The sequence below is a fragment of the Narcine bancroftii genome, chromosome 13 (assembly GCF_036971445.1).
Source record: "Narcine bancroftii isolate sNarBan1 chromosome 13, sNarBan1.hap1, whole genome shotgun sequence".
Taxonomy (NCBI): domain Eukaryota; kingdom Metazoa; phylum Chordata; class Chondrichthyes; order Torpediniformes; family Narcinidae; genus Narcine; species Narcine bancroftii.
This window is the reverse complement of record NC_091481.1, coordinates 63305784-63328349: the sequence shown is the minus strand read 5'-3', so window position 1 is coordinate 63328349 and position 22566 is coordinate 63305784. Positions and strand designations below refer to the sequence as shown.

The following is a 22566-nucleotide window of genomic DNA, read 5'->3' as shown; positions in this document are numbered from 1 at the left end:
AAATGGCTCACTGAGCCAAACAAAGGTGCGCAACTGCGCATGACAAGGAGAACACTGAAGGGAGGGGGGAGCAGCTGAGAGATGCCCGACAGCAGGGCTCTCAGCTGAAAGATAAAGAAAGCAATGGGAAAGGGAGGGGTGAGAAAGAAAAAAGGAAGCAAGAGACACAACAGATAACCAGCCCAGAAGAAGAGGACCAACATCAAGAAACCATGGAAAAAAAACCCAACAAACTGAGACAAGTTGCTCAACCAGAAAGTCAAAAGAGACACAGATACAAGGAAGAGAAATAGAAGACACAAACCCAAGAGTAGACACAGAAGAAGAAGAAGAAGGAGAACACCAAGCTCTGCATAGAGGAATAGGAGGTAAAATGAATGGACAGTACATAGATAAAAAAAATTTTCAAGAGCAAATGAAAGCATTAAAATAATGGTTGACATGACACTAGAATTTAGTGAAATGAAAAGAAAAATGAAAAGTACAGAAGAAAAAGTGAGTAGAATAGAGCTGGTCATAACAGATGTAGGGAAAAGATTAGAAAACGTGGAAGAACGTGTAATGGCGGTAGAAATGGAAGTGAACGACTTAAAAAGAAAATTGGAAGAAAGTGACAAAAAAGTTAAAGAAACACAGGAGTTGTTAGCTCAGAAGATGGATATAATGGAAAACTATAGTAGGAGAAACAATATAAAGATAGTGGGCCTTAAGGAAGATGAAGAAGACAAAGATATGAAAGAATTTATAAAAGAATGGATCCCAAAAGTTCTGGGAATGCCAGAAATGCAGGAAGGAATGGAAATAGAAAGGGCACACAGAACATTAACCCCGAAACCACAACAAAAACCAAGATCTGTTTTAGTAAAATTTCTGAGATATACGACAAGAGAAAATATATTGGAGAAGGCAATGAATAAAATGAGAGAAGACAAGAAACCATTGGAATACAAAGGTCAAAAAATTTTTTTCTACCCAGACGCAAGTTTTGAGCTCCTAAGGAAGAGGAAGAAGTTTAACGCAGCAAAATCGATCCTATGGAAAAAAAGCTATAAATTTATGTTAAGATACTCAGCGGTGCTTAAAATAGTTATCCCAGGGCAGCAAAACAGTCTGTTCTCAGATCCGGAGAAAGCACGAGAATTTGTAGAACACCTGCAGGACACAAAGAGAGATGAAGAGATGTAACAAGAACAAAGAAGGACGATAAACTACATATAAAGATGTAAAAATAATGTATAAGTAAGAACTAAAAGAGGGAAGAAAAGGGAAGTAAGGGAGAAGGGGGGAAAGAGGAGGGGTTAAAAAAATAAATGAAAAGAAAAGAGGGGGAGTTTTGTTGTAATGTGAAGATAAAAATCTTTTCTGGAGGGGGTTGAGTGGGAGAGAATAACAGTCACTGCAAAATCAGTTCGCAGTCCGAATGGAGAGGGGAGTTGTGATTGCCCGTCAAGGGATAAGGGGTGACTCAGAGAGAGAGGGAACACTTGGGGTTAAAGGAATTTTAGATGTGGGAAAGGTTGAAATATTTTATGTTTTAGAAGTGTTGTCATACAGTGCGTTCAAAAAAAGAAAACTGAGAAATGAAAATGGGAAAAGGTGGTGGTGAGGAAGCGGAAATGAGATGTAAACAGAGTATGAGATGGCCATGTTGAACTATATGACTATAAATATTAACGGAAAACATAACCAAATCAAAAGGAAGAGGCTGTTAAATTTACCAAAAAAAGAAAAAATATATATAGCATTCGTGCAGGAACTGCATCTACCTGAAGTGGAACACAATAAATTAAGGAGAGACTGGGTAGGACACGTAACGGCAGCATCGTATAACTCAAAAGCCAGAGATGTAGCTATATTAATCAATAAAAATGTACCAATCAAAATAGATGAGGAAATAATAGATCCAGCAGGGAGATATGTAAAGTTAAAATGTCAGATATATTCAGAACTCTGGAATTTGGTCAATATATATGCACCTAATGAAGAGGATCAAAAATTTATAGAAGATATTTTTTTGAAGATTGTAGATACGCAGGGGAATATATTGATAGGAGGGGACTTTAACCTTAATTTGGATTCAGAGATGGATAAAACTGGACAAAAGACTAGCAGAAAGAACAAAGTAGCCAAATTTATGGTTGAATCAAAGCAGGAAATGCAACTTTTGGATATATGGAGGAGACAAGACCCAAAGGAGAAGGAATACTCATATTATTCGAGTAAACATAAAACATACTCAAGGATTGACCTGTTCCTGTTGTGAGCCCATATCCAAGGGAGAGTTAGGAAAACGGAATATAAAGCTAGATTGTTATCTGATCACTCACCCCTGTTATTAGCAATAGAACTGGAACCATGAAAGACCTCAACAATGAAGACGCTGTTTACATCCGGTACCGCACGGATGGCAGTCTCTTCAATCTGATGCACCTGCAAGCTCACACCAAGACACAAGAGCAACTTGTCCGTGAACTACTCTTTGCAGACAATGCCGCTTTAGTTGCCCATTCAGAGCCAGCTCTTCAGCGCTTGACGTCCTGTTTTGCAGAAACTGCCAAAATGTTTGGCCTGGAAGTCAGCCTGAAGAAAACGGAGGTCCTCCATCAGCCAGCTCCCCACCATGACTACCAGCCCCTCCACATCTCCATCGGGCACACAAAACTCAAAACAGTCAACCAATTTACCTATCTCGGCTGCACCATTTCATCGGATGCAAGGATCGACAACGAGATAGACAACAGACTCGCCAAGGCAAATAGCGCCTTTGGAAGACTACACAAGAGTCTGGAAAAACAACCAACTGAAAAACCTCTCAAAGATTAGCATGTACAGAGCCGTTGTCATACCCACACTCCTGATATCGCCTCAAACCGTGCATCTTGGCACCTCACAGTTCGGCAGACAGCAACCTCCTTTGAAGAAGACCACAGAGCCCACCTCACTGACAAAAGAGGAAAAACCCAACACCCAACCCCAACCAACCAATTTTCCCCTGCAACCGCTGCAACCGTGCCTGCCTGTCCCGCATCGGACTTGTCAGCCACAAACGAGCCTGCAGCTAACGTGGACATTACCCCTCCATAAATCTTCGTCCGCGAAGCCAAGCCAAAGAGAGAAAAGGAGGACATCCCACCAAGAACATATAGATGGAGATTAAACTCCATGCTACTTAAAAGACAGGATTTTAGAGAATTTATTGAGCGCCAAATTAAAATGTACTTTGAAATAAATAAGGAATCAATGAAAGATAAATTTACATTATGGGATGCAATGAAAGCCTTCATCAGAGGGCAGATAATAAGTTATGTAACTAAGATGAAGAAGGACTACAATCAGGAAATAGAACAGCTGGAAAGGGAGATAGTAAGTACAGAAAAGGAACTAGCAACAAGGGAAGATACAACAAAGAGAATTGGCAGACAAAAAAATAAAATACGAAACATTACAAATGTATAAAGTGGAGAAGAACATAATGAAAATAAAGCAGAAGTATTACGAGCTAGGAGAAAAAAACGCACAAAATACTAGCCTAGCAACTTAAAACAGAACAGGCTAAAAGAACTGTATTGCCATCAAGGAAAAAGGACAAACAAATTACATATAACCCAACAGAGATCAATGAAAACTTTAAGGAATTCTACGAGCAATTATACCGAACTGAGAACGAAGGGAAAGAAAACAAAATAGATGAGTTTCTAGCTACAATTGAACTACCAAATTGCAAGGAGGAGCAAAACAAATTGATAAAACCATTTGAAATAGAGGAAATACAAGATATATTAAAAAAGCTACCGAACAATAAAACGCCTGGGGAGGACGGACTCCCAATAGAATTCTATAAAACATTTAAAGAGTTACTAATTCCTCCTCTCCTGGAAATAATGAACCAGATAGAAGAAACACAAAACTTGCCAGATTCATGTAAAAGAGCAATAATTACAGTAATACCAAAGACAGGGAAAGGTCCACTAACATCAGCATCGTATAGACCAATATCTCTACTTAACTCAGATTATAAGATAATAGCAAAACTATTAGCAAACAGATTGGCCGACTGTGTACCAAAAATAGTGAAACTAGATCAAACTGGATTTATTAAGAAAAGACGAACAACGGACAATGTTTGTAAGTACATTAACTTAACTATGCAGTACAAGGAAATAAGACGCCAACAGTGGCTGTTGCTTTAGACACAGAGAAAGCCTTTGACAGGGTAAAATGGAATTATTTAATCAAAGTATTACAGAAGTTCAACCTACCAGAGAAATATATTAATTGGATTAAAGCATTATATAAGGGTCCAATGGCGAAGGTGACAGTAAATGGATATATATCAAATCAATTTAAATTAAGCAGGTCAACTAGGTAGGGATGTCCACTATCTCCCTCACTGTTCGCTTTAGCAATAGAACCACTGGCAGAACTGATAAGAACAGAAACTAAAATAAAAGGGATAAAAATAAAAGAGAAGGAATATAAAATCAGTCTATTTGCAGATGACATCATAGTATACCTAACAGAACCAGAATTATCAATAAAAGAATTACATAAGAAACTGAAGGAATATGGAGAAATATTGGGGTACAAGATCAACGCAAATAAAAGTGAAGCGATGCCAATGAATAATGCGGATTTCACAAAGTTTAAAGAAGAATCACCATTTAAATGGCAAACACAAGCAATCTGATACCTAGGTATTCAACTAGATAATAATCTAGGCCAGCTATACAAATTAAATTATCAGCCATTAATGAAGAAATTACAAGATGACTTAGAACATTGGAAAGATTTACCACTAACACTAATAGGAAGGGTAAATTGCATTAAAATGAATATCTTCCCAAGGATACAATACCTATTTCAATCGTTACCAATTCCCTTAACAGAGAAATTCTTCAATGACCTAAGGAAAATAATAAGGAAATTCTTATGGAAAGAGGGGAAACCGAGGATAGCGCTAGATAAATTAACAGAATGGTACAAACAAGGTGGTTTGCAGCTACCAAACTTTAAGAATTATTACAGAGCAGCACAATTAAGATATCTATCAGATTTTTATCAAACAAGGGAAAAACCAGATTGGACCAGGATAGAGCTTGATAAAATAGAGAAGGTACCAGAACATATACTTTATAAGTGGGATGAAAAACTGGTGCAACATCAGTAGTGCACCATCTGCTCAACATTTGGAAGAAGATTCACATAGAAAGGAAAAAAACAAATTACCAACAACCAAAATTACTATTGATGCAAAATCAACTAATCCCTTTCACAATAGATAACCTTTCCTTTAGAGAATGGGAGAGAAAAGGGATTAAAAGAATAGAAAATTGCTTTTTGGGAAATAATTTATTATCATTTGAACAAATGAAGTACAAATATGGTATACTCATGGTACAATGTTTGCATACCACCAAATGAAAACCTACTTAAAGGACAAATTGGGAAAGCAGACTGAGGTTACCAGAAGGAAGCAACTTTGAATATATGATTACAGACACATGATAATTAAAAGATTTATAACAAACATGTACATCAAGCTGCAAGAGAAGGAAAATAATGAAATAAGCTGTAAACCCAAACAAAAGTGGGAACAAGATCTAAACATAAAGATAAAAAGTGAAATATGGAAAAAGCTATGCTCCGGAACTATGAGAAAAACAATAAACACGAGGTTACGCATGATACAATATAATTGGTTACGCAGGCTATATATCACACCCAAAAGTTAAATCCATGGGATCCAACACTATCAGATAAATGTTTTCGCTGTGTGAAGGAAACAGGAACAACAGTACATGCAATTTGGGCATGTGAGAAAGCAAAAAGGTTTTGGGAAGATCTAAATCAGGTATTAAATAAAATCACAAAAAGCAACATACCAAAAAATCAAGAGATCTTTCTTCGCAGTAATATAAGAAGTCAAGAATTAGGCCTCAAACTGGATGAAGTGCAAAAAAAGATTTATTATGATTGCCTTAGCAATAGCAAAAAAATGTATAATGTCAACTTGAAAAATGGAAGAGAGCCTGAGAGTATAGCAATGGTACATAGAAATGAATAAATGTATTCTATTGGAAAAAAATAACATATAATTTAAAAAATAAAGTCACATTATTTGAACAAATTTGAACATGAAACATAACAGAGAGGGCTTACCGTGGACCTCCACCCCCTAAAATGATAGAATGAGAAGAAGACGAAATGAACTGACCCAGGGTGTAACAGTAGATGATGCAAGTTTCATTGTGTGATGACATTGTTTAATGGGTTTAATGTATTGTATATGTTGAACGTTTAGTGGGTGGGAAGGAGGGAGGGAAGGGAGGGGGGAGAAAGGGGAGAAAATGACACTGTGTATATTCAAGAGGGAAATGTTTGTGTGTATTTTGGTTCATATAGTGTGAAAAATAAAAAAAATAAAAAAAAAAAGAAATGAAGTACCGTCATAGTGGAAATGTACATATTATAACCAACTTACGAAATTACTATTAAAAAAATAATAAATAACAAATAATAGTGCACGAAAATAAGGCAGTGTCTTTGGTTCAGTGATCATTCAGGAATCTGATGCCAGAGGGGAAGAAGCTGTCCTTGTGCCGCTGACTGCTCGTCTTCAGGCTCCTGTACCTTTTCCCCAATGGTAGCAGAGTGAAGAGGGCAGGGCCTGGGCGGTGGGGGTCCTTGAGGATAGAGGCTGCTTTTTTAAGACCCTGCCTCATGTAAATGTCCTCAATGGAGTGGCCTAGTGCCTGTGATCTATCCCACTTTGTCTTAAATACATTTATTGAAGTAGCCTCCACTGCTTCAATGAGCAGCAAATTCCATAGATGCATCACCTTCTGTGAAAAGTAGTTCCTCCTAAATCTACTAGCCTGAATCTTGAGGCTATGTTCCCTAGTTCTAGTCTCCCCCATTAATAGAAGCAACTTACCCACCTCTATCTCATCAGTGCCTTTCATAATTTTATACGTTTCTATAAGATCCCCTCCCATTCTTCTAAATTCCAGCGAGTACAGTCCCAGACAACTCAATCTCTCCTCATGGGTTAATCCCCTCATCTCTGGAATCAACCTGGTGCATCTCCTCAGCACTGCCTCCATTTAGCATGATGCTTTCCAACAGGAAAGCCTCCTGTCTGATAAAGTAAAAGTTGAACACTTGATGATGTTGTCTGACTCGCACTTAAATGGTTTTTTCATAGGTAATTTAATTCACTAGTATTGATGTTCCAACAGCAGCTGTTTTAAACAGCAAGATCCAAAAAGGTTAAATGATAAGAACCAAATCTTTTGTACTGTTGGCTGGAAGAAAAATATTGCCTCAGTTGCCAGCGACAAGTACAAAAATGTAGGTCATTAGTTCAGTGTAGTACTGAATCCATCCTGCCTTCTGGATTGGATGAGGTCTGGACGACTCTCTCTGTGGCCCATAATCGATCCCATTTCATCATTTTGGCTCTGGGAAATCTTTATTCTTCAACATGACAGAAAATATCTAGTTGCAGGAGATTGCCATGCAGTAATCAGTAATTCAGGGATTCCACTTCAAAATGTACTTTGTTGGCTTCAAAACACTTTTGGATATCTAAAGGTCATGACAACCACCATAAATACAACAGCCTCTTCATATCTTTGCAGGTTTTTAAAAAAAATAATACCATGGGATCTTTTGTGTGCACTGAAAGCGACAGGTGATACAGCAGATAAATCTCAGCCAAAGCAAGAATTTTCAATAGAATACTATTCCCTCGAGTTTCGGAAGAGGGCCTCAACTTTCAACTGTCTAGTGTGGAGAGGTTCATGCCCTTCGAGCCAAGTTTTGTCCTTCTTGCCCAAAGGCATTACAATTCTGGCACACCCCAAATAATGTGAAAACCAGGGAATCCGATTTACAGGACAGTGGAAAATCAATTTTTCGTCAAACAGGAAGCTGAATTATAGTATAATACATTAACCACATAATTCCCTTCAAAAATATTGACCCGATAATGGGCTTAGCAGTAAAATGGCTCATTTTACATTTCCTGGACTTGCAGGGGTGCTGGCACTTACATCCTCATCTTTGGAATGGTGGATCATCTCGATGAGTCTCTGGATAATTTTCTCCTCGTTCAGCCACTGTGGGAACAGAAATGGCTAGAGATTAAGCATAAATGCAGTTCTTGGCAAGGAATCAAATGGAATTCACTCCCCCCCACCCCCCCCATTGTCAGCCCATGGGAAAACTTGTTTCACAGTGATGTCATTTGGACTCCGTAGCTGTGCATGTTCTAAACAGGCAGCTTCAGTTTAGAGAATTAAAGCATGGGAGGAGGCCGATAATGCAGTGTGACCTTGCTAACTCTCCGAATATAATTAATCACACTCCCAAAAGATTCAGCGACTTTCCTAAAATCCTGTAAGCCTCTCCACGAGAACTGCATCAGGCACTTTCTAGTTGTAATGAAGTTTATCAACCTAAAATACTTGTGTATTTGTTTCTTGCACCTTTTCTGTCAAGCTTTTTCCTACATTTTCCAATTTTGACAACCTAGACAAAATGCGACAATAAGCAAGAGGTGAAGTCTTCAATTCCATGCGTTAATTCTAGACAGGTGTTGCATGAATGCTTAAATGTTGCTTCCCCCTTCTCCCCCCCTCCCCCCCACAAAAGCAGCATTCTGCTGCTCAAGGTGCTGTTGATGGCATAGAGAACAACAACAATGCAAATCAACTTACATTCATAACATCTTGCCTGAGATGAGGCTGCTCCACGCACGTAAGGAGCCTAAGGAGGAGGTCCATAATGGCCGAAGTTCCTATGTGTTTCAACAGTAAGCCTACAAAATCATCCTTCTTCCGTAGAAAATCCACTATCTGTCAAGACAAAGTAGAAGAAACAGATTACTTACACTTTTAGTAAGGCAATTATCACAACAGAATCTGGTTTTTATTTTATGATGATCACATCCAATTTTCAGGATCGTGGCCAGATTTGAACCTTTCCATATATGGCAATTCTGATTTTGTTTTTATTTAATGTTTTAGTACAAATATCAAGACTAGTTTTCAAAAGGGTTACAACTGAAAATCACAACTTGAAACACTATGCAAATCTAATTTGATGCAATCTTGAAAATTATGTAATAAACATTTCACAAAAAGTTCATAATTCATTTCTTCCAGTGAACTACAATTTTCTCAAGAAACAAAAATAATCCCTAATTGACAAGACTACTTTAAGCCTGTTTTCCACTGTTCCTCATTAAAGCCATAGTCTCCAATTAGAAACAGTACACCAGTCTGATGTAGTAATGGGATGGTGCGGAGAACAGGGTACCCATCAAAGAATACAATAACAAACAGACCATCTTTCTTCTCATCTTGGCACGTTGCTGTAATCCTATCAAGTTACACCATGCATTCATAGAAGTACACCAATGCTAACCGTTTGAAACGAGTTAAAATTGAATCCCAAACCCTGACAATTGGTGTTGCTCTCAACCAGAAACTCTGTGCATCAAGTGAAATGAAAGTTTTGTTGGTTGAGGTTCATGATTTTTATTAGATCATTATGTCCCCTTTTCACCCTGCAAGTCCCACATTAGTCATTTGGATGACTGTCAAACACAATCTGTCAAATGCAACCCAAATTCCCATGCTACTGAAGTTCGCCAGATCTCTTATGCACTTTCAGTGGGCTGTGGGCTACAATACTATAGTGTTTGAGGTGGTATGGTACCAAAACAATGAACAATAAACACAGCCCAGAGACTTACCCACTGTTCCCATCTGCTGCCAAATATTAGAAGAGTCATGGATCAACGAAGCCTTGGAAACAGGGCTTTAGCCTACCACAACCTGCCAATGTTTTTTCCAATTTAATCAATCCCATTTTCCCGTGTTAGGGCTGTATGCATTGCCTTTCCAACAAGTGCCTGTCTAAATGCCTTTTAAATGTATCCTATTCCACCACACCTTTGGCAGCACATTCCAGATATCAATTATTCTTAAAGCTCCAAACTTTCACCCAAATCTATGGGAAAAATTATTTAAAAACTAAAAAATACAAAGCTGGAGAAACCTAGTAGTGTATTTTATATAGCAAAGATAAAAATACATAACCAGCGCTTTGGGCTTGAGCCCTTCATCAAGTTTCATTTGAACTACATATCATATCCCTGACTCATACAATTTTATACACCATCATCAGGTTGGCCCTGTGTATCTTTGCTCCCAGAATTAACAAGACGTCCAACATCCTGGTGAATCTCCTCTGCACTCTCTCCAGCTCAATTACATCCTATCACCAGTGTGGCTACACACAATACTCCAAATGCAGCCTAACTAGCACTTTGTAAAATTGCCAAGTAATGACCCGAGTTCAAGGGCGATATGAAATTCTATGCTGAGGGGCAATGGCAGAATCAGCTTTGGCTGGTTGTATAAACAAGTCAAAAAGCAATTGTAATTTAACAAAGGTGGACAGCATGAACATTTCCCCCCTCCCCCAAGAGAGAAAGAGATGAAAAACAAGCTAATGCTGATGTCCCTTTGAAACCATCCAGAAATCTTACATATTTTTCCCAACCAAAATGACAGCCTTTTTCTGTATTTTTGCCATGCAGTTTCCACTCCCCTTTAACAAGTGCCAATGTCAATGGAGCCAAGCCAGTAATTTAAAATGCAGAAACTTTAAAAAAAAAATTATAATCACAAGCAAATGCAACCTATAAAACAATTGGGGGAGGCAGGCTCCTTATTATGTAGCTCAACTCCTATTTCCACTGTTGATTTTTGGCAACATTCTCATCTTCCACCTGCCATTGATTCAAACTTATTCCAAATTCAATGGTTGGAAATCACTCACAGTCTCCCATCGTTCTTGTGTTTGCGGATCTGTAAAGCTGAACCTTCCCATGAACGTTTGCTCACTTATCTTAGTATCAACTCCATGTCTATGCCCTTGAAGTTTTCCCAAGACATTTCAGTACTCCAAAAGCTATAATTGAAGGGGGTGACATAGTTAGCGTCGTGCAACGCTAAGGACCTGGGTTCAATTCTGGCTCTGCCTGTAAAGAGTTTGCACGTTCTCCCCATCTCTGCATGGGGTTCCTCCCACCCTCCAAAAGCACTCCTGTACCTTTTCCCCGATGGTAGCAGAGTGAAGAGGGCAGAGCCTGGGTGATGGAGGTCCTTGAGGATAGAGGCTGCTTTTTTAAGACACTGCTCATGTAGGCATCCTCGATGGAGTGGTCTAGTGCCTGTGATCTATCCTACCTTGTCTTAAATACATTTATTGAGATAGCCTCCACTGCTTCAATGAGCAGCAAATTCCATAGATTCATCACCTTCTGTGAAAAGTAGTTCCTCCTCAATCTATCTGTCCTAATTCTACTAGCCTGAATCTTGAGGCTATGTTCCCTAGTTCTAGTCTCCCCCATTAATAGAAGCAACTTACCCACCTCTATCTCATCAGTGCCTTTCATAATTTTATACGTTTCTATAAGATCCCCTTTCATTCTTCTAAATTCCAGCGAGTACAGTCCCAGATGACTCAATCTCTCCTCATGGGTTAATTGGGGTATTTTGGTGTCGTGGGCGAGAAGGAGCCGATGCGTCTAAATTTAAATTTAAAATTAAATTTGAAAATACAAACAGAAATATAATCTTCTAACCCTTCGCCTGTTATGATTTTCGAAAGGAAATCCAGTGACCAACCTGTTCACTCTTCCTGTTGATAAGGATGCCCATTACTTTGCTGAAGAAGCTTGCCAACAAAGGGTTGAGAACATTATCATTTTGCAGAAAGGCATAGAGGCGGCTCAACAGCGACTGGTCCTCACCCAATGCATCATTAACCTGAGTCACGTCGGCTGTCAAGATCTCACAGGATATATTAGGATATCTGGGACAAGAGATTTTAAAATGGTTAGTGGGACAGTCCCAGTAAAAGGTCAGTTATTTCAGAATGATGTGCAGTTTAAGGAAACCAATTCATTTACAGTACAGGTATACCCCGCCTTACAATTCATTTACAGTACAGGTATACCCCGCCTTACAATTCATTTACATTACAGGTATACCCCGCCTTACAATTCATTTACATTACAGGTATACCCCACCTTACAATTCATTTACATTACAGGTATACCCCACCTTACAAAACTAGAGCATTCCTATGAACCTTTTGTAAGCCAAAAGGAAAGACCCATTCACACAATTGAGGGCTATTTTTGTAAAAGCAAAGATCCATTCAAATTTCTTTTGGACAGTGAACACAGGTTTCGTCGTCAAAGTGAATCTTCAAAAAGCAAGTATCTGTAAAATGGGGTATACCTGTACAGGGACCAGGGTTTTAGAACGGTGGTATGGTGGGAGTATGAAACTGAATACTGACCACAGACAGCAGCACATCAAATTCTTTGCTTATTCCTTGAAGAAGGGCTCAAGTCCAGTATATCTTTATCACCTATGGACACTGCAAAACCGGCTGAGGTACGAAAGCAGCCGCGACCTTACTGAATGGCAGAGCAAGCACGAGGTGCCGATTGGCTCACTCCTGCTTCTGTTTCCAATGGTCCTGTGTCCTAATAATATCAACTGTCCTGATAAATTTGAAACTGTGCACAAGATTTCATCACCCTCATAACTGTCCTGCAGATAAACACAATACTCTCAACACTCAGCGTAATCAAGATAGCTGCAGCGTGAGAGAGCGAGTGTCCTCCTGTTGTACACTGTCGTATAGCAAGGGCATAAGAAAAGATTGCTTTAACTCACTGCTAAGGTGAAACTTTAATGTTGTGTTCATGAGGAATGGAAGAGGAGTACTAAGTAATTTATATAATTTCACACTGGACACTTCCACTTCAGCTGACCATGTGAGATTATGAAAAACATACCAACAATACAGCTGTGACCACACATCAAAAGGACTTCATTAGCTGGAAAGGATGGAATAGACAAATTTTAAAATGAAGATGCAATGGTACTGGCATATCCAAGCACATGGCAAGTCACGAGCAGCACAGTTTGCTCTCCTACTCAACAAGCACTCAAGGAACTGAGTTCAAACATAGTATACAGCTTCTCTGCACCATCTCTGTCCCACACCCAATTACAAAACTAATTAAGACCACACTGGGCTGTGTATTTGTCCACCACTTTCCAAAGAATCTATCTGGTGAATTAGGTAAAATTAAATAATGAATTTAGCTGATAATTCAACAAGTGATGGTTTTACCTGTCATAATATTCAATTGCATAGTAGTTTCCATGCTGTTTTCTCCTTTGGACAAGGAAGCAGCTGAGCCGTAAGATCATTATATGGAAAAGGGGTAAATATCATCCTGGGATGCTCTCTGGCATAGAAACCAATTCAGCAGTCAAACTACTGGGGGCTCAGTTCACTTTGCTCTGTCATGTAATCTGCCTGGGTTCATAAAGCACAAGAGGCAGGCACTCAGCCTATCATGTCTGCAGAATCTTTGGCAGATCTATCCAATCACTCCCACATCACTGCTTCTTTCCACCCCACTGCCCCCCCTCCCCCAAACACCGCCAGTAAATGTTCCATTTCAATAATCTGCACCCCTTTAAAAGTTACCAATGAATGTTCCCACTTATTTTCAGACAATGGATTGCCAATCCTAGCTAACACAAAGATTTGCTATCATTACTGGGTTTCTGCAATTCTCTATAGTAAATGCAACTATCCATTAACAATTAATGTCCCACAACCACCCGATATTCCAGGAAGGCAAATTAATTTCCATCCTCATTAAAAAATATAGGATACAGCTCTCTTAACTCAAGAGCTGTACTTCACTACGTAGCCAGTAATACAACAAATCAGAAATAAGGCCAATTATTAAGACATTTTACATTGTTAGTCACAGGAGTTCCTAGGAATGTGATGTTGGTGTGCTTCCAACACCCTCTGGCTCTGTACAAGTTTCAAAATGTTGCTGCTTTGAATGCATTTGTATGCAAAGGGTAAAAAGCTTGTCTATTTGCTGTCCAAGTCCATCCATTCTCTCCAGTTACAAGGCCATCTTTATTTTCTTGGTTTCCTTTTTCTTCAGCCATGTTAGGGAATCCGATGAGGAATTACATGCCCAGCTCCAAGGCTTCTGTAAAAGTCCCCAGAAGTCTCAACATACAGAAGGCAAGGTTGCAATCCTGTCATTCTTCTTCTTGTGCCTCCAAGAACAACTTTTTTCTCCAACCTGGAATCATTCCTAACACCACTGCAATTATGAATACAAACTGCATCTCACATCTTCTTCTTGGAGGTGCAGTTTGTTACCAGTTTGACTTGGTCATCCATTTGTTTTGACATTTGCAGGCGCGTTCACTATTTGCTTAAGGTAGCTGGGTGCTTGCAAAGTCAAGAGGTTATTTCGGATAATTAGTAGCACTCCTGTCCAAGATGCAAGGATGGCTTGCTTGCCTGCAGACATGATAGGCTGAGTGCCCCCCCACCCCTTGCACTTTACAAACCCAGGTTACATGACAGAGCAAAGTGAACTGAGACCAGTCGTTTGGCTGCTGAACTGGTTTCTAAGTCAGGAAGGCATTTTAACCCCTTTTCCATGCAACGATCTCGTGGCTCAGCTTCTTCCTTGTACCATGGAACAATAAATGGGTTCTTCGGTACGATATTACTGAATTTTATGACAGGTAAAACCCTGACTTGTTAAATCATCAAACTGTCTCCTAAATTCATTATTTAATTTACCAAAATGGTTTTTTTTTTTGCAAATATACAACCCCGTGGGGACTTTCCTAGTTTTGCTACTGAGCCAGTGTAGAGAAGCTGCAGACCACATTTAAACTCAGACCCTTGAGTACTTGTGGAGGAGGTGAACAACCTTCAGGTATGCAAGGATGCCAAAGACCCTACTAACTTTTAAACAACTTCTCAAAAGAGGCAGTCTTTGGCAATGTGGGCCCCACAGACTCTTATAGATGGGGTAGAAAGTGCCTGACAGATGATCATGTCGGTAGTTTCAGAAGTGATGCACTCCTTCCACTGATTTCACAGGGCATTTCCAAGGTTTTCAGGGCTCTCATTGCCAACATGAACATACTAATTTAAGTGGTCAAGGGTAAGAGTTTTCTGAGTCAACAGGGATGTTATTCTTCACATCCCGCTTACCCCTGAATTTCTGCTCTTTCTTAACCATGCCTCCAGTAGACAAGATGTTAACTGAAGCTCTAACTGCTCATTTATTGTTCCACGGACCAAGATCCAATGGTAACAACTTGAAAGAAGTTCCCCAAGTATCCAACTACATTGGACAATGAAGATTTTGGTCTGTGATCACTTTTGGACGTATTTTATGGATTAAGGCTGCCGGTCATGAAAATCATCTTAAAAATTTCCTATCCCATATCTTTCTTTTAAAAAATGATACAACCGATTGTTGTGATTTCCTATCATATTTTAAGTCTACTTCAAGCAGACAAAACCATGTCATTGAAAATTCATTTTCTGCATTCGCACTTGGACTTCTTCCCCGTTGATCTTGGTGGGCTGTCAGTGACGAACACGGTGAAAGGTTTCACCAGGACGTTGCAACCAATAGAAAAGCGGCATCAGGGCAACTGGAATCCATCAGTGCTGATCGACTATTGTTGGACACTGACACAAGAAGGCATCAGATGCTGAATTCAAACGAAAATCAGCGGCAAAACATTTTTGAGTCAGTTGAACTAACGCAATGTGTCGACATTGAACATGCTAAATTCAATATAAGTTCATTTAATGTTTCTCCAACTTTCTGTGTGATACAGGAAACCTGAAATTAGTCTTTGCGTTCAGCTTGAAGTTGTCTATCATAATCCCGAATATTTTTTTCCTGGAAGCAAACCTTTTAAAAAGATTTATTGCCTAATGCTATCATCATTTAAAAATAAATTTGAACATTTCATTATAATTTGTGAAGTTTGATCATTTATGTTACAAATATAACCACATGCCAAACTATGTTTGTTGGCTGTAAGTACTTTGGAACGTTCTAATACTGTGAAAGGTACTTTTCATCCAAGAGCTAATGGTTTTTATTTAGAATTCTCTTGCAATGTATTTTAAGTTTTAAACTTGGATGCATTAAATTTCTCCAAAATAACTCATGGTTCTTGATACTTTCTGTGGTGTCTTTTTTTTTTGGAAAAACTCCTTTTGCCTCATTATGTAACCTAAAGCCACAAGATGGACGTGCTTGCATTTCTTTTATGGTGAAAACAGAGGGAGCGGAATACCGATATACCACAAGAACCCCCAGCTCTGCTCAGAGATGCATAAATGTCAAGCTGATTTATAGGAATATGCATGCACATAGGATTCCAAATAAATGTAGCTTTCACTCAGCACATCTCCGTCTAGATTACGAACTGGATTCTTGGTACATTGCCCAAATACATCACCACCTGACCTAGATACGAAATTACTAACAACTGAAATATTACCAATGCTGCAACATCAACTCCAGAAACATTTCTGTATTTGGTAATATTAATATCCAAATTGAAACTACAAATTAAAACTCAATCTCTGTTACAGGATATTTGGAACAGCATTCTGAGATCACATTCTGTAATCCTGCCCATTCATAATTCGGTTTTGATTGCTCACGCTGTTTAGATGAAAGTTTTAATGTCTTGGATGTTTTTAAAATGCTGCTAGGCAATTTTAATCCTCTCTCCTTCAAATGGAAGGACCTTCTATTGAACTTTGAGCAACCTGTTCTAACACAATAATGGACTGCAGATGTTCAGCAGAATAATTCTCACCTTACTAAATGAATGAAATTAAAATTCAAAAGAGCACGGTTACAATCATCAACAGGAGTTGTGCACCGTAGGGTATCTGGGGGTCGGGGGGGGGGGCAGAAGAGACCATGTGAGGAAGGAGGTGCCCAGTGGTGGTGGTAATTATCAACATCATGCGAAAGAGCTTTTCATTAAAATGGCAGTTACGGTGTGAAGGTCGCTGGATGACAGGTGGCAAATACGACGCTGGCCACTTAAGATATTCTCTGATGTTGGAGCAAAGTCTGATTTGTTAGGACAAGAAAGATGAGTATCACTTCAGGTCAAAGTGCCCACAATCCCAAACACGAAGTCTGCCTCATTTTGCATGCATGCTGAGTTTTCCTGGCACAGTGACCCATTTCTAGAACACAACAATTGGAAGTGAGCCTGTGGGTAGTGTTCCCATGCAATTGCAGCCCCACATCTTCTTGTTGGCAGAGATTAAGAGTTTGGATGACGCCGAGGAAGGAGAATAACTGAAGTGCATATTGCATATGGTGCATGCTACAGTGATGGAGAAGGAATGTTTAGGGTGATATTTGGAGTGTCCATCAGATAAGCAGTTTTGTCCAAATGCTCTCAAGCCTCTTGAAAGCTGGTAGGCCTACACTCAACCATAAGTATTCCATCATGCTTCTGCTTGGTGTGAAAGTCTTGGGATATCAAATGGCAGGTTATACATCACCGAATATCCAGCCTAAACTGCTCTCATTGTTATGGTATTTATATGGTTCGTCCGGTTGAGTTTCTTGTTCATGGTGTCTTTTATGTCTTACATAGTCATAGGCTTTGAACATCAGAAAAGCTGTCTGTGGCTTGGTGTTGACTAGCTAGTTGATAAAAAGCTCATGACAGTAAAACCCCTGTTATCTGGAATTCAAACAAATGACAATCTCAAGCAACCGGCAAAAACAGCAAGGAAAATTTTAAAAAATGAAATCAGTAAGAATAAATAAAAATGTAAATAAAAGTTTAAAATTGTAAAAGTAAATTCTCTGAAGTAACACACATACCTCTGGTGAAGATGGGAGCAAATATTCAGCCAGCTGAATGTCTTGGTTGTGCTTTGATCATAGCAGCTATTTCAATAAATTTTGAATAAAGTTGTGCTTGAATAAAATGGGGGCACCCAGGATGAAGAGCTGGCCAATGCCGCACATTGCTGGGACTCTCCCAAAGCCTCACCCTATCTTTACCTAGTAAGAATCTTTATTCGCATTAGATATATTAGTAAGGCTTCATCTGCAAACTTGGAGGAGAGCAGGTTAATTATGACAGCGGCACAATCAGCACAGAGCTAGCGAAGAGGGTTCGAATTTAAATTTTGTAAGTTACGGGAATTACCTGATTAAATTGAACTTTTCATATTTAAATACACTGTACTACAATACTGATTTGTTTTAATTACTTTACATTTTGCACTGTCCTCTGTCTTTTAAGCTCTTAATGCAGACGTATTAGTTAGGCATTGTAACAATGTGATGCAGTCAACTGGAAAGTTCACATACGCTGGCATCCTCGATCCCTGGAGGTGCCAGATAATGGGGAGTCTACTGTAGATGAAAAAGCATCACCTGAATGTGTTAATGAATATTTTCTTCACTTCTAAATGTCTCAGGCTATTCAAAGTTTAAATAACAGAAAACCATTGCACTTACACCTCCTCTCTCACATCTCAGGGCCACAAACAGTCCTCCCAGCTGAAGCAATGCTTTTCCTGCCAATCTGTAGAGGTCAATTACTATATCTTGGTGCTCCTAATGCAGACTCCTGTTTAACAGGGAGACTGGTTACAGATTTGGGAGGGGGTGGCGGGGGGGGGGGGGCGGCGGAGGGGACACTTAATTGAGTGCCTTCAGCCTGTCTACTGAAACACCAAGGACCTGCCAATGGCCAGCTACTTTAACTCCATATCCTAATGCCACATTGATATGTGTGCCCCATGGCCTCATGTACTGCCTGATTGAGGCCACTCATAAAATGGAGGAGCAACACCTTGCATTCTGACTCAGCAGTTTTCAACCAGATGGCACCAATACTAATCTCCAATCTCCTTCTCTTATATCTCTCTTACTCTTTTCCTCCAGTTCCCGGCCCCTTTCTTCTCCAATAAGAGCCATCTTTCTCAGCCCGCTACTCTTCCCCTAATGTTAAAGTGGGCCCAAGGTTCCTCCAAAGCAAACATGAACATAGCTGCAAAAACAAACTTTCTAATCACTTTGCAAAGTGTGAGAACTCGGTTACAGCAAGAAGCAAACCCACGAGCTCTAACTTATGAAAAGGAGACTATCTCATGGCTTACAAAATCACCTAATTTATAGTTTCTAATCTCTAGTTTCTGGAACATTTGTATCGATGTTCCATAAAATGACATATCCCTTAAAACTCTCTCGGGATTCATCAACTAGTCTCACACCACTATCAAATAAGGATTTTATCAGCTCCCAAACGGATAATGGAATGCAGCCCACAAATACGGGACCCCCCCCCCTTTGTCTGGCATTTTTAATCATCATCTAAAATCTACTTTCTCACTATCAGCTGTTATCTCCTTTCTTTCCTTCCCTTTCCCACCTTCGCCAACCTGCCAATGCTCGTTCCCCTCCTACCTTTTTATTCCAGCGTCTGCCTGTTTTTTGGCATACCTGAAAGGTTCAACCAAACACATTGGCTTTCCATAGATGCTGTATGACCTGCTGGGTTTCTCCAGCACTTTAGTGTGTTGTACCACACAAGAGACTGCAGATGTTGGAATCAGGAGCAAAAAGCAACCTGCTGGAGGGACTCACCTGGTCAAGCAACATCACTGAGAGAAAAAGAATGGTCAGCGTTTTATCTTGGTGAAGTGCTCCAACTCAAAATGCTCACCATTCTTTCTCTCCGGTGGATGCTGGCCGACCCGCTGAGTTCCTCCAGCGGATTGATTTTCCTAAATATTTCAAGAACATTGCAGAATTTTAATTTGTATCAAACCTAAAATATACTCTGCAGAACAAACTCTTACTTGTATCGAACTTTCTCATCCATATCTTCTGACGGTTCCACTGTGATGCAGGTGACAAGTGCTTCCATATTATGCGGCCTTATTAGAAACTCCACCAGCTTGCGGTTACTGGCCTTGCACTCTTGGAGGACGTCTTCCTCGTCCATGAGCTCAAAGAGCGTGACATCCTCACGTTCTAAAAGTGTATCAATGTGCGATGTTGTGTGAAGGTCGAACTTCCAAAACATGATGTGCTGCAAAACACCAAGAACAGTGAAGTATAGTTATAAATGGTCATTTAACACAATACAAATGTGTGTATCGTAAATGATATCACAACTATCTCTCATTTTGTCTTACACTGCTGTCCCTTCATTCACCCAGAGTCAAAGTCATGGACTAGTCCAGCTAGAACAAGGCCACGATTCATGTTGGTGGTTCACCCCATCTCCTCTTGGGTTGTTAGAGATGGCCGACAAAAGCCTTGCAAGAAATGCCTATACCCCAAGTATGAATAGAAAGGAATAATTCAAAGCAGCATGTTCAAACAGATACAGCTGTGCTCAGACAACTAGATGACTTGAGTCAAAGGTGTGGCAGAGATGTAAACTGGAGAGAAATGTTAGCTTGGAAAAATGGAGATGCTCTCTAGTTGACATACAAAACAAAATTGCATGTGTATCGACTGAAGATGACAGGTTACTTAATCAATATACAAAGTAAACATAATGGAGACTTTTTTTTACAATTTAGATATACAACACAGTAACAGCCCACAAGCCCATGCTGCCCAATTACACCCAGTTGACCTATACCCCACCCCGGTATGTTTTGAAAGGCTGAGAGGAAGCAGGAGTGCCCAGGGAAAACCCACGCAGAAACAGGGAGAATGTACAAACTCCTTACAGACAGCGCGGGATTCAAACTCCAATCCCTATTGCTGGTCCTGTAACAATGTTGCGCTAACTGCTACGTGCCGCCTGGAAAAGTCTTTCTCAGTGAGGAGATGTATGTGGTAAATGCTGGAATAAGAATGTTGGATGGAGAGGAGCACCAGCAGATGGGAGAGCGAGGAAGAAATCAGAAATAAACATCTATGGGAGTCAGAGACCCTTGTTAGAATAATAACGGTCTAAATGGGCAGAAACCACCAGCAAGGTGAATGCAACAAATGAAAAGTAATTAATATAGATCAATATTCATAACATGATTCATTGTTTATGGATGCTGAATGCCGGTTAACATTCAGATGTCATCATCTATATACATTGGAATATTTAGCACTGCTTCCATACCCAGAAAACAAATCAGATCTCCTGGAGACAGGGATATTAAGGGAGAGGATGTGTAAGCCATTAAATTTCAATTTAAAAATAGAGGAAAAATAATAATCAGACTAGCCTACACTGTGGATATTCTCCTACTGTGGTAATACCTCCTTCAACCAACACAGTTTTAAATTAGCATCTTCTAAAATCCCAAAAAACTGTATGGGGAAACAATTTTGATTTATGAAGTTATTTCTCACGACAATGAATTGCATGGTACCTGAGCAGTTTTTTTTTGTATTACCAAATAAGTGGTAATTCTGCCTCATCCACAGGTAAAAGAATCTCAGGGTTCTATGTGATGTTATGTATGTGCTCTGACAATCAATCTGATTGAATCTGAAATCTGAACCTGCATATCCTTGCACGTGACAGAGAAGAACCCCGCTTTGGCAAGCAATTAGAAAGAAAGCAATATCCCTTTGAAGCCTCATCATCACTCACATTCCCACTGAAATCCACGTCAACAGCAAAATTGGGTGCTAAATGTACCCTGACCCAATAGTGAGGTCTCCGCCGCAGCAGGCTAACTCAAAAAGGACCTACTTATCCTTATTCACCAACCTCCTAATATCTAAATCCTTCTGAAAACCCAATCTTTCTTCCCCTGATTTACTCCATTTGATACATCCTTAAAGGATTACAAAGGATTTAGACAAACTTGAATTCAGTTTCATAAATCCATATTCACTCTGCTGACTCCTGTTATTTCCTCTGCATCTTGATATAATGTTGTTTATAATAGATTCCAACATTTTCCCATCTGCCAACAACGTCAGGTTGTTGTTTTCTCTCTCCCTTTTCACATTGGCTGTTCAACAAACTGGTTCAAGAAGCTGTTTTTGCCATTCACACTGTTAAACCGGTTCTCTGCGTCTTTTCACACCCACCGCCAGGCAACCCAGGGAAGAGGGCGCCTACCCTCACTAATTGGTCCCAGAATATCCCCTGTCCCTTTCATACTGGGGTAACCGGCCAGCAGGCAGGCAGCAGATTGCCCCGGGGATGATACTCCCTACCTAGGCAGTCCATCCCCGGGGTGATCTGATGCCAGCACGCTGATTCGCGAGCATTCACGCTAGCACGTTATAATATTGGCAGCTAGTTACTGTGATAAAATGCCAGTGCAAATGGGGCTACTGATTGCTACCCTGCAGTTTACAGGAACTATTCCAGAATCGAATGAATTCTGGAAAATGTTAACCAGAGAATTCAGCTTCTCATTCAAACCTCTTGAATGTAGATCATTATCCTTAGGATTTGTCAGCTTTTGGACTCATTAACTTTACTATTCCTTTACTGATACTTATTTTAGTTCTCATCTGCATTGGACCTTTGGTTCTCCACTGGACAGAACCTATTTTTAATTCCTCTCCTATTTCCATTATAAATTCTGCTTCTCAGTAAAGAACTCGTACTCATCCCTACTAGGCTTCTTTTAACACTGGTACAG

General features: G+C 39.7%; 1 protein-coding gene across 7 annotated transcripts in view; it reads right to left on the bottom strand.

The window, feature by feature from the left end:
- Positions 1-22566, bottom strand: part of LOC138748449 (serine/threonine-protein phosphatase 6 regulatory subunit 3-like) — a 128722-nt gene that overhangs the window by 66193 nt on the left and 39963 nt on the right. For 3 of the 7 annotated variants that reach the window (XM_069908695.1, XM_069908693.1, XM_069908696.1), the window contains exons 2-6: positions 19807-20039; positions 11703-11889; positions 11447-11602; positions 8721-8858; positions 8055-8138 (exon numbers count right to left, since the gene is read on the bottom strand). In XM_069908695.1, coding sequence (XP_069764796.1) covers positions 8055-8138; positions 8721-8858; positions 11447-11602; positions 11703-11889; positions 19807-20033 — 792 coding nt within the window. In that variant the 5' untranslated portion in view covers positions 20034-20039. Of the gene's footprint in view, positions 1-8054; positions 8139-8720; positions 8859-11446; positions 11603-11702; positions 11890-19806; positions 20040-22566 lie in introns of those variants that run through there. The other 4 variants (XM_069908698.1, XM_069908700.1, XM_069908694.1 and 1 more) reach the window with 3 other exon arrangements.